This window comes from Octopus bimaculoides, chromosome 17 (genome assembly GCF_001194135.2).
Source record: "Octopus bimaculoides isolate UCB-OBI-ISO-001 chromosome 17, ASM119413v2, whole genome shotgun sequence".
Classification (NCBI taxonomy): domain Eukaryota; kingdom Metazoa; phylum Mollusca; class Cephalopoda; order Octopoda; family Octopodidae; genus Octopus; species Octopus bimaculoides.
Genome location: NC_068997.1, coordinates 6652413 through 6668196, shown reverse-complemented (window position 1 = coordinate 6668196; position 15784 = coordinate 6652413). Strand labels below are relative to the sequence as shown.

Below are 15784 nucleotides of genomic sequence, written 5' to 3'. Positions count from 1 at the left end.
TCTCTCTCTCTCTCTCTCTCTCTCTCTCTCTCTCTCTCTCTCTCTCTCTCTCTCTCTCTATCTCTCTCTCTCTCTCTCTCTTTTTAGGGGAAAACTTTGTTTGGTTGCTTAAACCATTCCAGCGAGGAAAGATTGTAGTTACTGCTTCATAATAGATCTGTAACTTATTATAAGATAGGAAGAATGTGGGGTAATGTTGGGTAAATTATTCTGAATGGAAGTGAACAAAGTAAGCCAGCTCTGTGGGGCAATACCATTATTATAACAATGCAATAAACCAGAGGAGACTGCATCAATCATTTTTGTTTCCTAGGTATATACTAATCATTGAAATGTAGGAACTGTATAAACTGATAAACATAAGTGTATAAATAACACTGATAAATATGATGATATTATTATCACTTATTTAAAAAGTGCTGATGAATGAATATATGGCTATATAAATAACTGTGATGAATATAACATAGCACTGATGATTGTAACTATAAATAGCACATAATAAATTTGAGAGAGGAATAGCATTGATAAATATAACAGCTTTTTAAATAGCAATGATAAATGTAACTGTATAAATAGAAGCAGTATAAACAGAAGTAGTATCCTGCATATAAATTAATAAATGTAACAAGTATGTAAATAATAACGTTGTCCCATTTTTAAGTTGGTAATTTTAACTATAAAGAGTAATGATATCCCATATTTGTACTGAAAAATATAACTGAGAACAAGGCTGCTGGAGTTCTGTGATGCAAATGACTTGTTGACCTGCAACATTTGCTACAGGAAACCAGCCAGCCAACCAGCCAGCCAACCAGCTACCTGATCCCCTGTTACTCTGGTGAGTACACCAGCCAGATTGAGTACATTCTTACTTGAAAATGGGATAGAATGTAATGTATGTCCCAACATAGGATGGCGGATAATAACTTTAGACTTAGGGCTAGAAGGATTCAGACGCACAAAGCAGTCTGGAAAAGCAAATTATGGAAGCTTAAAAACCTTTTAAACAGTTGGAAATTTAGAGAAGTGCTGGTTGAATTATTTGTTGAAAAGTAAGAGAAGAAAGATACATATAACGTAGACAAAAAGTGGAAGATCCTATGGGACAACCTGCTGAGGACTATAGACCAACTCTGTGGCTGGTGCAAAGTTCCAAACAGACTGAGTGTGATATGGTGGTGGAATAGTAAGGCAGACAAAACTATAAAAGTCAAAGATAAGCTTGGAATAATGGCGTCAGCAGAGAATTGTATCAGGTAGCTAGAAGAGAAGCTAGGTGACAGGTTTAATTAGCAAAGGGAGAGACAGAAGGTAAGAATTTTGTCAGTGTTCTGCATGAAATATTCCAGATTGCAAGGCAGTGTATCAGAGAGAATCAAGCTGTTGAGGGTGAGAAGTTTGTCGTCGTCGTCGTCATCGTCGTTTAACGTCCGCTTTCCATGCTAGCATGGGTTGGACAATTTGACTGAGGACTGGTGAAACCGGACGGCAACACCAGGCTCCAATCCAATTTGGCAGAGTTTCTACAGCTGGATGCCCTTCCTAACGCCAACCACTCAGAGAGTGTAGTGGGTGCTTTTACGTGTCACCCGCACGAAAACGGCCACGCTCGAAATGGTGTCTTTTATGTGCCACCCGCACAAGAGCCAGTCCAGGGGCACTGGCAACGATCCCTGGATGGATAATGACACACTTTGCACTCTCTGGTTCTGAAAAGAAAAAGGTTTGGAACCAGTATTATGAAAGGATTTTAAATATAAAAAGGAAATGCATGGGAGAAAGAGAGTTTTCCCAACTCAGCTGAGGGACCTGCAAGGGAATTTACTGATACATCAAGAACTACTACTGAGATACTTAAAATATCTAGCCTTTACTTATATAGTTAATCAAGCAGTGATGTGTTGTATCTAATGACTGGTATAGCAGCATTATAGTCAATGGTTGCAGGAGTAAAGGAGATGTCTGAGAGAGAAGTAACTACAAGAGTATCAGTTGCTGGACCAGGTCACGAAAGGTCAGCTCATTTAATGATGTATGAGAATTCTCGTAGATGAGATACAGTTTGGTTTTCTGCCAGGTAGAAATCCTACTGGTGCTCTCTTTTATAATAAGGCAACTGCAGCAGAAGTATATAGCTAAAAGTAAGCTGTTGTATTTGGCGTTTGTTGACTTAGAGAAATCCTTCCTTTCTGTGTGATCTGGTGGTCTCTGAGAATGCTTGGAGTAAATAAGTGACTTGTGAAAGTCGTAAAAACCATGCACGGAGGAACTGTCTGCAAGACAAGAATTAGCAGTAAGTACTGCAATGAATTCGGTATACAGGTAGGGACCCACCAGAACTTGATTCTCAGTCCTCGTCTATTTATCATAATCCCTTAAGTCATAATGAAGGAATTTAAGACTGGGTTTCCAGATTGTCACACCCACCCAGCACAACACATTTTCACATACTTCATATTGTCTGTCTTGTTTTCAACCTTTTTAACTAGTTCCATCTCTTTTCTTAGAGCGTCTCCATACAACCATTTCCAGTTCTAATTAGATTTCCTAGATATCAAAGCTGTCTACAACCAGTGAGTTGTTTATAGCAGCTCATAAGCATTCTCTTTTGAGTGCTCTTTTAACTCTTCTTGTATGTGTAGTACATTCCAGATCCTCTTCATCGTTGTTGGTTTATCATCATTATTATCATTTATAAGGGAGAGAGTTCCCTTGACCTTAGGTAGATTTGACATATTGGTATTCAGCTTGAACTTGTCTTTTGGGCAAGGAGTGAGTTCCAGTGAGAGAAAGTTGGAATAACAAACAACAACAAGGCAGAGGTGTTCTGATGACACTCGAGCAGTTTGCTTGTTTACATAAACAAAAGCCTTTCTTGAAGTAATAGAGAGAACATTTGCTGGAATTGTTATCAATAAGTCCATTAATTTCATTTTGGAATTGGGCAATGTTTGGGGGTGTGAGTTTGGCCATTCACCTGTGCACTGTATTCTTGTGAGGGTCACACTTCAGCTTTGTAGACATGGTCAGTAAGTGATGAAAGCAGAAGTCTTGTGGGCTCTGCATTTGTTAGTATCATTTATTTGTAATTACCATAAGATTTCCATCAAAGAGACTGAATTGTTTACAGCTACTTTCAGAATTTCGACATTGAATAAAGGTAGGTTGTAGTGATTTGAAGGAGATGTGGCTACTATTTCTAACAGGTCAATTGACCTTGTAGAGGCACACTAGCAATTTTGTTTGGTGTTATTAAAAGAGAGGGAGACATCCTCTAATGTTGCCAAACTTACATTGCACTATGTTTTTCAAAATATTTTGTTCATGCAAGCTTTGAAAAGTTGGATAATAATTGCAGGAATGTGTTTTGTTAGACATTTACTGCTTGAGAAGAAAGGAGATAGAGTATCTGGATAAGAGGCTTCATTCGGTTGGCTTGACTGGGAAAGTTTTCTTATTTGACAAATATGTGTGTATGATGATGATGATGATGAAATAATGATGATGAGGTAGGTGGAGCTATTCCAGAAACATTATGTTATATGTATCAAAAGGGAATTCAAAGTAAATTCAACAGGAGTCCTCCTCACAGAACTAGCTTGGACAGGTAGGCAGAATATATTCCCCTTTCTACATACTGAGCAAAGCCACTTGGCAGATATAGCAAGAATCATTTGCCCTCTGTAACAGACTAGTACTTTAGTCTCTGACATGTTGACACGTTCAGTCTTTTGATTTTTGGACCATTTTTTTAAGTTTGCACACTCTTCAAAAGATTCTACTGTGTGAACAAGGTCATTGGTGGTAAACATTCCTTACGACCTCCACTCCTGACTCTCTTGAATTATTACTTTATTATTGTTTTAAAGGGAGTAAGGTTAGAGCCCTTACTTAAATTCCTCATTGAATTTTCTACCAATCATTGCTTTGCTCATATTATTCATCAAACTACTCTTGTAAGCTTGTTGGTTCTATCTTTCACTTTTTGGCTTGGAAATTCCCTGTCAGATTGCCTCTCCACACATCAACAGGGCTCTCTTCACTCCATATTTTATTAACTCTGATGGCCTCAAAACTTGATTATTTCTTTCATTCACTTCCTTCTTAATATCAAAGACAGGGTCGTTTTTTTTCTTTTTTTCTTACTTGTAACTAAATGTTCTCTTTCGTAAAGTATACCATACTATTTATGCACAAATAACTTCTATGACAGAAATTTCAAAAACAATTTTGCTATTGAAACATATCAAAGGAAAATAGATCATTGTGTTCTATTAGAAACTACACAAGTAAATCTTTTGCAGTCTCTACAAATGCTCAGCATCACAAACACTTATGATTCTCAGAGGTAAATGTGTGTGTGTGTGTGTGTGTGTGTGTAACATACACAATTGCATCACAAAAGCTAATGGATTTGAGTTACTTCAAAATAAAAGTGTAATCTACAAGGTGGTATCTGATAGTTCCTGGACTAGCTCTGTAGAACATCAACAGATGGCAGCACATGGTTGCGTATGCAGTGAGTGCTACCAGTGACCTTCATGAGGCAGTGTGCCAAGTGACATTGCTGTGTTTACTTCACAGGTTGTGGTGCTTTGTGTCTCTGTGATCACGTGTGTTTCTGCTGTAGTCTGTGATTTTTGTTATGGGCAGCGAGTTGCAACAAAGAGCCAACTTGAAATTTTGCTTTCAACTTGGAAAGTCTGCCACAGAGGCATTGAACATGCTTCAGCAAGCTTATGGTGATGAGGCAATGGGCTGTATGCAATGTTTTGAGTGGCCTGGGTACTTCAAAAGCAAAAGAATGTCTCTGGAAGACAATTAGTGATGTGTAAGAGCTGCCACAAGTGTCATCCCCAGAAATGTGGAAAAAATTCATCCACTTCTGCATGAGGACTGTTGGAGAACAATCAACGGCATTGCTGATGTTGTTGGTCAGTCAAATGGGTCCATACAGGCAATCCTAATGTCGGGATTCTTCACAATGAAAATGTACTCGTCACCAAGCTCTCTTCATTCATAAGTTTCTCGCCAAAAACAACGTGGTATTGCTTCTGCACCTGCCCTATTTGTCAGATTTCTATCTCTTCCCCAAAGACGAGAATACAGCTCAAAGGCTGCCATTTTAACACCATTGTCGAGATCCAGAGCAAATCACTGAAGGTCTTTAACTCACTTACGGAAAACAACTTTTAGGCTGGATTCTAAAAGTGGCAGACATGCTGGGACCTGTGCATTGTTGCGCAAGGTGACTATTTCAAAGAAATTATGTTAAAACTTAGGTAAAAAAAAGTTATTTTTTATTAAACATGACTAGTTCAGGAATCTTTTGATATCACCTCGTGCATTGACATATGCACATATCTTGGATAGTTCATCTGCTGCACATGGAAAAAAAAAAAAAAAGAGCCTAAGATTCAAAAGCTAAGATTCAATCAACAATGTACTAAAGCTACTTGCTCATTGACATTGTTTTCCTGCTGTCTCTGTTACTACTAATACTAGTGTGTCTGCTCCTCTAATAAACTTTCATATTATCCCTGTCCAAATACACCTGATGCACCTACCTTTTCTCACTCCCTCAAATCCTATATTAATTGCATTAATTTCTCCACTTCAAAAACGTACACAAAAGGCTGTTGGTACGTATTACTACCTCTTTGTTGCACTAAAGAATTTAAACTGTCATAAACTGCCATAAACATCATACCTTTTACACATACTGCCATACCGCCTGCATTGGGTACATTTCTTCCATACATACCCATTTGAGTCACCTTAAGTTGCCCAATCATCCCTCTCCTGCTATTTCTACCCTAAGAACTGTGTCATCTAGATAACAGATGTTATCTGGTTTCTCCAGGGGGGCACCAAGCAGTCAATATAGAATATAAAACTAGACACTCACACACCCACACAGAGGTTGGAGTTAACATTCTGCTCAATGTATTCTACTCTAGAAATAACTTATCACAGAAAGATAGTTCTCTGTGCTTTTCAAAAGGAATTTTTTTTCAATATCCTTTTTAGATTGCAAGTTTTAGTTTCTTACCTTATAATAAGCTTTTTAAGTTTTTAAGGAAAATGTTTTTGTCGTTAAGGGATCATCATAGTTTTCTTTGATTATAGAAGAAAAATCATATTAAATATTTTTGTATCTCAAATTCCTCTCGCTTCCCAGGGATGAGATTTTTGAGTAAAATGTTTACAAGATAGCTGCTATAAATAGAGCACAATGTTTACCATGACATCTGAAATATAAAGTATGCTAGGCTGTGTATTAAATGAGAAATATAGGTCAGTGATTGGGCAGTTCCTGTTTATGTTATATATAGGAATTTGTTAATGGAAAATAATGTTTACACAATGATCATCTTCAAGTTTCATACATTTAGAGAGAGTTTTAATTAGGAAACATCTTTCAAAAATGTTTCTCTTTGCTTATGCTGATTACGGGTCCCCTATTTTATATTGATAATATCTGTATTAGTTTATTATTTTGTACTTTTGCACACATTAGGGGAGGGTTTTATGGGTCTCAGTAGAGAGAGAGAGAGAGAGAGAGAGAGAGAGAGAGAGAGAGAGAGAGAGAGAGAAACCTATAAGTCGCTGCTGAATGGGAAATTCTAATTTATTAACCTTTTAGGTGAGGTGGTCACTTTGTTTCATGTATGGAATTCATACCTTGCTTTTGATTCTTTGTAGGTTCAGTTTCACATTCTGAAATATAACAGAAATGCTTCAGCATTGCATTTCCTAATTAATTCTATAGTTGTGTGACTAATTGGCAAATGTTTATAGTAATATATCAAATCTTTTGGACATCTATGTCTGTGCAGCAACACATTACAAGATAAAAATTCAAACTACCAGTAATCATTTGATTTGTGCTTGTAAAGGAATGATAAAAACTTTACCTTATAATAAATAAGTCTTATAATTATTTAGTTTTACTCTTCTATGTTCTGAATTTAAATTCATTGGCATTTGACTCTGCCTTTAATTTCTTTGATGTGAGAAGCTATAGATTTTCTATAGAATTCTAAGCCAGCACTATAAGTTATGACATTTTGTAATTAACCTTGCTAATAATTAACATTTAAAACTCAGTATTTGACTTGTACACCTTTAATATACTTGGTAGTATCCTGGCTTTGTGCTAAAATTCGAAACCAATAAACTTGTGGTTGCAAAACGAAATACTGTGTCCTTGCTAGTAGTTAAGTTTAACTTATCATTATACAAATTCCATTTTTCAATGTTGCCATGATTTCGAAAGATTCCTACTCCAACCAGGAACTTTGGTAATTCTTGTGAAATAATATATACATGATAATGTTTTATATTTATCTGTAAGGAAAGTTATACACATACATTTTCTTTTAAAAGTGTCTGGCAGAATTGTTAACAAGCCAAACAAAATGCCACTAAACATTTTATCTGTCTGTACCTTCTGGGTTCTCATTCTACCAAGGTCGACTTTGCCTTTCATACATTTGGGGTTGACAAAGTAAGTACCAGTTTAGCATTAGGGTTGAACTGGTACATCGATTAGCCCCCCCATCCCCCAAATTTCAGGTCTTGTGCCTTGTTACCACATTTAATTACTCATTGATTATGTTTCTAGTAAACTGAGTGAAACCACTTTCTGATTTTCTGTATCTTTTCTGCTATTTTATAATAAAGATTGCTTTTCATTGAGTTTAAGGAGATATTCATTGAGTTTGTGGCTATTTCCGCTGAATCATCTGCACAACTAATAATAATAATGTTTCTATGGTGACCATTGTTATTGATCACATCAGACAAGAAGACAGGAATTGAAATTTAAAGATCCTTCATTATTTAATCATCCATAACATTTTGTCCTAATATATATTTGGAAGTTGTCACTTTGAAAAATTGTGTAAAATTTTTTAGATATAGTTTGCTAGTAAAGAAAAAATTTTTTAAATAAATTTAGTTGCTATATGTTGCAATATTCTTATTTCACTGCTCTTTCAAAGTGCTGCTATTTTTTTTATTTATTCCAAAGTGAATAGTTTCATTCATAAATGAAATTTCTTTTTCAATTTCTAATGCTAATTATACAGGGGTTGGACCAAATAATTACCATTTCTTATAATCCATTCTTTCTCACTTCATATTCCTTTTTACTGTAACTTCATCAATGAGGATTTCCATCATACAAAATACATTTTTGATTTAGCATTTGCAATCAATTCCAGCAGAGACCCAAAGTATATTCTTCAGACTGAAGTTGAACTATTAAGCTGTAATTCATCATCACCATTGTCGTTTAACGTCTGCTTTCCGTGCTGGCAAGGCTGGGAGCTGTCCAGACTCCAATTGTCTGTTGCGGCATGGTTTCTACAGCTGGATGCTCTTCCTAATGCCAACCACTTAACAGTGTGCTGGGTGCTTTTTACATGCCAACGGCACTGGTGGATTTACACAGCATCAGCACAGGTCCCTTGTCATTTCCTCAGTGAGACCCAACGTCCGAAGATCCTTTTTTACCACTTCATCCCACATCTTCCTGAGTCTACCACAATTAGAGTTCAGCACTTCTTCATGCAGCTGTCTTCATCCATACGCATCACATGACCAAACCAGCACAGCCTTCTTCTCTCTTGCACACATCTCATGCCTCTTAACCCTTTCATTACCAACCAGGCTGAAACCGGCTCTGGCTCTGTAGTACAAATGTCTAGTTTTCATAAGTTTTGAATTAAAATCTTCCACCAAACTTTAGTCAAAATTTAGGTTCCTAACATTAGCTAAATGATAACTAAGTTATTTTACTAAATTCTTTGTTATATTTGAAATAATTAAAAGAAACACAGAGCATCTCAAAATAACTACAATAACGAAAGGGTTAAATCATTTACACTTAAGAGTGTAAATGATTTTAAGTTGTAATTATTTTTCATATTTAACATTGTCAGTTGATATATATATATATATATATATATATATATATATATATATATACTCGGTGTATTTGATTTTACCAATCACAATACCCCCCCCCACCTCCATACAAACTTAATGCAGACTAAATTGCCGAATTCACTTGTAACTGATAACAAATAATTACCATTGTAATGCAATTGTTACAATTTTTATTGTACTTCTAGATTATATTGCAAATAGATAAACATTTGTTTTTTTTTATTAATTATTAAACTAACATTAAAGTTCACTTGAAAGCATTCAAATATCAATTGTTATGATGGCAACTTTAAAACTATCTTCTCTTAATTGGAAATAATTATGTTAATAATGTCACAATCCTATTCCAAGTTGAATTATTACTGTTTAATATTTTCAAATGATTTATTGATATAATCTTTTAACACAGACATATGCACATGCACGCATCGCCCACATGTGCACACTTATTTATTCATTTATTTATGTTCTTAATATTTCAGCTTGCCAGAAAATTGTTCAGACCAGGTATCCCCAAATTTTAGCATCTGTGAGTGCAGCTGCTGCTGGTATCTCTACCACTTCAACGTCTGCTTCCACATTACCAAGCACACCTAATCATTCACAAAGGACTTACTTTCAATCGAAACCTTATGATAGCCACAGTACTAGCAGCCAGTCGACCTCCAGTTCAGGGACACTGGTCACCACTACTGGTACACCAAACAGCAGTGCTCATAGCTTAGCACAAGTAAGTAAAACAAGTGTTTTTGTTAATCTTTTCTTTTTGTTTAACACAGAGTTTACTTTCGTATTATCAATACTCAGTGTTTTGGCATAAAATGAAATGTCAGAAATGAGAGATCAAATAAGAAAAAAGATCTGACTTTTCCATCTATGCTCGCTAAGTTTTTTTACTTGGATTATTTCTAATGTTGTATATGCAACCATCTTATGCTAATGTGGAAAACTGGATGTCATTGCTTGTTTAGAAAGAAACGTTATGTTAAAGTGTAAACTCTTAAGTCAACTGCTGAAATTCTTTCAAGTCACTTCTCATCTGGAATCATTAACGATTGCTAAGTGAAATTATCAAAAACATTAATCTTTGTGGAATAGAATATTGATGCTTAGAAGAATTTTTTTTCAAAATTATCTGCTGGCAAATGTGATAAGTTAGTCATTGTCATCATCATGACTTATAATGCTTTACACCTGCAAAAACTAGTGAGGCTTATTTTTTTTTTTTTAATCAAACATCAGAAATATAGAATTTCAAATTTACAAATATAGAAAAACCTGATAGATAGTATATAAATGTCTTAATCTGGTGCTTTTATTGGCTAGATGATCTCACCAGAGTTGCAAATTTTTGAATATAACAAAAACAATCCTAATCAACTCCCAATTTCTCTCTCCATTTACTCTTCAGTGAATTCTCAGAATATTTTTCAGTGGTTGATAATATTTGAAAGATAGATTTTCTTGTCTCTTTTTTGAATTGTCTCTTCTAAATATTAAACAATAGTCAATCTAATATTGCTTCATTCTACAACGACTTCCTTTAGCACATTTTATTCCCTAACTTCAAGAATATTACCACATCATTTTTGGTGAATTTCTCTGTAAGTTTTTCCTACCAGGAATACCTTTAAATGGCATCAATATTTTCACCTGGTTCACATTATAAACTTTGAATGAAAGACTCATTGTCGTCATGTGATTCTATTGAAGTAAAAACTTATTTACTATGTTGTATAAGAAGAAAATACAGCAATTACTTTTAAGATTTTCTCTCATCATCTCATATGACTCTCCATCAGGTTGAATTATACTTCTTGCTATTATTGTTTTGGGGTAATTTATATTTAAATATTTGTCACCTGATTATGTTTATGCAATGAATCATTGGCAGTATAACTGATGCTAATCTTGGATTCAATAGATTTTACTTGTTAATCTCAAAACCTAGGATAAATTGATAGGGCTTGGGGAGATTTTTTTGTCACACTTCACATCTAACAGTAAGATAATAAAGATGTGGTTTATGCTGGTTTACTCAGGTGTGCAGATTATTATCAGTCAAGCAGTGGGGCGGGTGATGTAATTGACTAGTTCCCTCCCCCAACTTTTCAGGCTTATTATTATCAATATATATTGTTCTCAGTGATTTTCAATTGGTATTCATATAAGTATGCTTGATAAGATAGAAGCAAAGTTACTGAAGATAAATTAATATTTCATTTCTATTAATAGCACATGTAACTAACTTGGGGGAGGTTTTTTTTTTAAATACATCATCATCATCATCATCGTTTAACGTCCGCTTTCCATGCTAGCATGGGTTAGACGATTTGACTGAGGACTGGTGAAACCAGATGGCTACACCAGGTTCCAATCTGATTTGGCAGAGTTTCTACAGCTGGATGCCCTTCCTAACGCCAACCACTCTGAGAGTGTAGTGGGTGCTTTTACGTGCCACCGGCACGAAGGCCAGTCAAGTGGTACTGGCAACGGCCACGCTCAAATGGGGTATTTTATGTGCCACTCGCACAAGAGCCAGTCCAGGGGCACTGGCAACGATCTCGCTCGAAAGTCCATTACACATGCCACGGGCACAAGTGCCAGAAAGGCGACGCTGGGCACAGGTGCCATCCCGATTTCGCCTTCACTTGCCCCAATAAGTCTTTGCAAGCTGAGTTTCGTGTCCAATGAAGGAGACGACGTTGGCACGGGTGCCAGTCGTCGAATTTAGTTCGATTTCGATTTCACTTGCCTCAACAGGTCTTCGCAAGCGGAGTTTAGTGTCCAAAGAAGGAAAGGTACGCATAAGTGGGCTGGCAGAGGCCTTGGATTTAGGTCTCACTTGGCTTGCCGGGTCTTCTCATACACAGCATAGAAGTACATACATGCACCAACGTACATGTGTATATGGATGTAATTTTGCATACGTGTTCAATGCTGCTGGGTTTGCAACTGCATTGGAAACTAAAGATGGCAAACTTCTGGTGCTGGAGATATTTTTAATTAAGACCAAACAACAGGTGTTTGCATTTGTTGATTTAAGAAATCTTTTGATGGGTTCCTACATTTTATAGACTGATGGAAGTTATGCATGACTGAATGCTTCTAATTATCGTTGAAGTCCTGACTAAGTGTTAAAGCATTTGGGTTGCTATTAAGTGTCCAGCCAGGTTCTGTCTTTAGTCCACTACTCTTCATGATAATCCATGATCCTTAAATATGTGCAGGGTGTTTTTGGAAATATATGCTGATAACCTGATTTCATTAATTAAATTAGTTGATAAGGTGAATGAAAGAGTTTGAACTCACTTTCATCTGATTAATAGCTTTGCTTTGTTATCTTTTATATAAAGAAGAACCTAATAAAGGATGAAGTGGAATCTTTTGACCAGAGGCAACATAGACAGTAGACTTCTTAGATGGTTTATTAGACAGAGGCAGGTTTACTACCTGTATTATATTAGTACTGGCACCAATTCTTGTATTTATACAGTTATAACAGGTTAGGTTCTTTCTTTCTTTTTTTTTCCTTCTCTGTCCCTTAACACTACAGCATTTAAACAAGTCACACCAGGTCCAAATATTCTACCTGTTTCCTGTTCAAACTGGCCGTGTCTCTCCCACCTACTCTACAGTATAAGTAAATAATCACATCATCAACATCTCATCGCTACCAGATAATGTTTGATTAATTCAAAACAATGGGCTTAAATAAGCAGCATAGCTGACAGAATAATTTGAATGCTACAGAGTTAAAGCAAAATTTATTCTATTTTAGCTTTTTTAATGTTTCTTCACTTTATGTGAATATCATGTCAGAAGCTTTAAAAATTTCTCAACAACTGTAAATTTTCTTAGCCAATAAATATGTGTTTCATTATATATCTATTTAGTGATTCATTTACTGTCACTTTGACAATCTTGAGTGAAGCTAAACCTTACTGGTGGCTCCAGAATAAGGCAAAGAACTTGTCTGATGTGCCATAAAAATGAATCAAGTAGCATTAGTCATTGCTTTGTCACAACACTTATTTTACTTTTGTAATTAAATCTAATAATATTCTCTTATTATTAAGAAATCTGAATTGCATATTTTCAAAACTTCATAAAAATCAACAATTGAGAATTAGTATGTAACGTTCTGATTAACTTTCTAGTGTTTGTTCACTGATATTTTACTTTGAAAAACATAAAACAGTTTGCAGTCAAGGTAAAAAAAAAAGAAGCTGTAGTCCAGGTATCGCTTCGGTCTTTAACCACAATTTTATACTATTAGTTTGAAAATGCCCATTATCTCAAAAAGTTGTTTTTACAAACTTTTAAAAAAAGTTACCATTCTTATATAAAGTTAATGTAAAAGAATCTATTACAAATTTTATTATATATATTAAATAACTACATTGTATATTTGGCCAACCTCTTTCACTAACAAATGAAATGATTTTCGAGTTGTCTTTAGCAAGGGAAGCAATTCTGTCTTTAAACAAATTACTGCCCCTTATATATTTAGTATGAATTTTATGTGACAACAAAGCCTGTGAGTATTACATGAATCTCACTATTTGCTAACATCACTTCTTTCTTAAAACGCACAATATTTTAGTTTAGACTGAGTTTATTGTGAAAGAGCACAGGTGAAAAATAGTCTTTTTTTCTATCAGTTTGTCAACAACTTATTTATGTTTGTCAGACTTGCATTTAATACAGACTAAGCATGTAAAAATTATAGATCTCAAATTCAAGTAAAATTCTTGTGTTTAATGATAAATATTCTTTGTATATTTGATACAATCGCTGATTATCATCATCATCATCCTTTCCAACAAATCAGTTCTATGCTAAATAGATTAAAACATAATGAATTATGTGGAATTTTAAGAAATCTGAATTGCATATTTTCAAAACTTCATAAAAATCAACAATTGAGAATAGTTTTGAAAGAAATTTTGAGTTGAAAAGTGGACACTGCATATAGACAGAATATAACTATATAATGATATAGTTATAATGAAATCTTGGAATTATCTTTCATGGAAAAGAGATAGTAATTCAGTCACTTTTTTTTTTAGTATAAATAATTTTCATTTATTTCTAAGCAGCCAGATAATTGTATTATATAGCATTTTGTATAATAAAATTCAAATATACTTTCCATAGATATTTTTGCAATATAAATATACTTATATTCAATTTAAATAATAGGTGCTTCCATGATAGATATTTTCAGTTGATATCATTTGAAACCAAAGATGTTAATTAGATAGAGCCTTTATCATCATCATCATTTAGCATCCATTTTCCATACTGTCATGGTTAGGACGGTTTGACAAAAACTGACAAGTCAGAGGACTGCACTGTGCTGTCTGTTTTGGCGTGATTTTTATGGTTGTTTGCCCTTCTTAATGCCAACCACTTTACAGAGTGTTCTGAGTGCTTTTCATGTGGCGTCAGTAGCAGTGAAGTTACCAAATAACTTGCAGGACAAGACACCTCGACTGGGGCAGGGAGGGGATGAGTAGTACTGAGGGACAGAAAAGGGGTCTTGCGTTAGAAGAGAAACATGGCTACCTCAGATGAAGAAGAAAGAGAGGAGAGAGAAAGACGGTGAGGATGTGACAAAGAGGGAATTTGGTTTGTAGAAGGTAAGAGAGTTTGCAAGATTTTGAAAGGAGTGGGAGCTATAGGTAGGGGAATGTAATGAGTGGGCCCTGATGGTGGGGGAGTAATTGGGATATGATGTGAGGAACAGAAGTAATTCATAAATTCACTGCCACTGTACAATAAACCATCATCACCATCATCATCAACATTTAACGTCCATTATCCATGCTGGCATGGGTTGGACAGCTTGACAGGAACTGACAAAGCCAGCAGCTGCACCACTTTCCATAGTCTGTTTTATCTCGGTTTCTTTGGCTGGATGCCCTAACCCTAATACCAACCACTCCATAGAATGTACTGAGTGCTTTTTACATGGCACCATCACCAGTGCTTTTTGTGTGGCACCTTGGTTTTAGGATCTCAGTTCTGTTGTGGTGGGTGGGTCTTCTTGGGTACAGCAATACACCACATATCTCGGTCATCTCTCATCTCCTTTGTAAGGTTCAGCATTTTGAGACCAGCCTTCAATAACAAAATAAAAATCAGTTTTACACCAGCACACTATTCCAATATTAGTGGCACTTGCTTATGTCTAAGTGAACCAAGCTTATGCAAATTATCTGAACCTTGCAAATAGTACCCAAAGGATTCAATACAAACCACTGACCAATCAGCTAGTTCTTTGGGTTTTGCATATGCTAGAAGCATCCTTATAAATTCTTGCATCTCTTATTTATCTATAACGAGGTACCTCTATACCATGTATGGCCCAATGTATCCTGCATGAAGTTCCTCTCTGATGTATTTCTTCAGAAGTAATGGTGTCATTGTGGAATTTAAAATTGTTATACCTTTGACATCATCATCATCATCATCGTTTAATATCCACTTTCCATGGTGGCATGGGTTGGATGGTTTGACTGAAAACTGGTAAGCTGGAAAGATGCACCAGGTTCCAATCTGATTCGGCAAGGTGCTTTTTACGTGCCACCAGCACAGGTGCCATTGACCTGACCCTGGCACTAGCCACGACTACAATCTCACTTGGCTTGACAGGTTTACACAAGCACAGTATATTGCCAAAGGCCTTGGTCACCTGTCACTGCCTCCATGAGGCCCAACGCTCGAACGGTGCTTTTTACATACAAGTTATGCAACACTGGTTTGGGCCACAACTATGATTTCACTTGGCTTGATGGGTGTATGTATGTATGTATATATA

The 15784-nt window shown here is 35.6% G+C and overlaps 1 protein-coding gene across 1 annotated transcript in view; it reads left to right on the top strand.

The window, feature by feature from the left end:
- Positions 1 to 15784, top strand: part of LOC106872489 (arf-GAP with GTPase, ANK repeat and PH domain-containing protein 3) — a 166983-nt gene that overhangs the window by 83496 nt on the left and 67703 nt on the right. Inside the window, 1 exon segment of the mRNA XM_052974118.1 lies at positions 9441 to 9688. Coding sequence (XP_052830078.1) covers positions 9441 to 9688 — 248 coding nt within the window.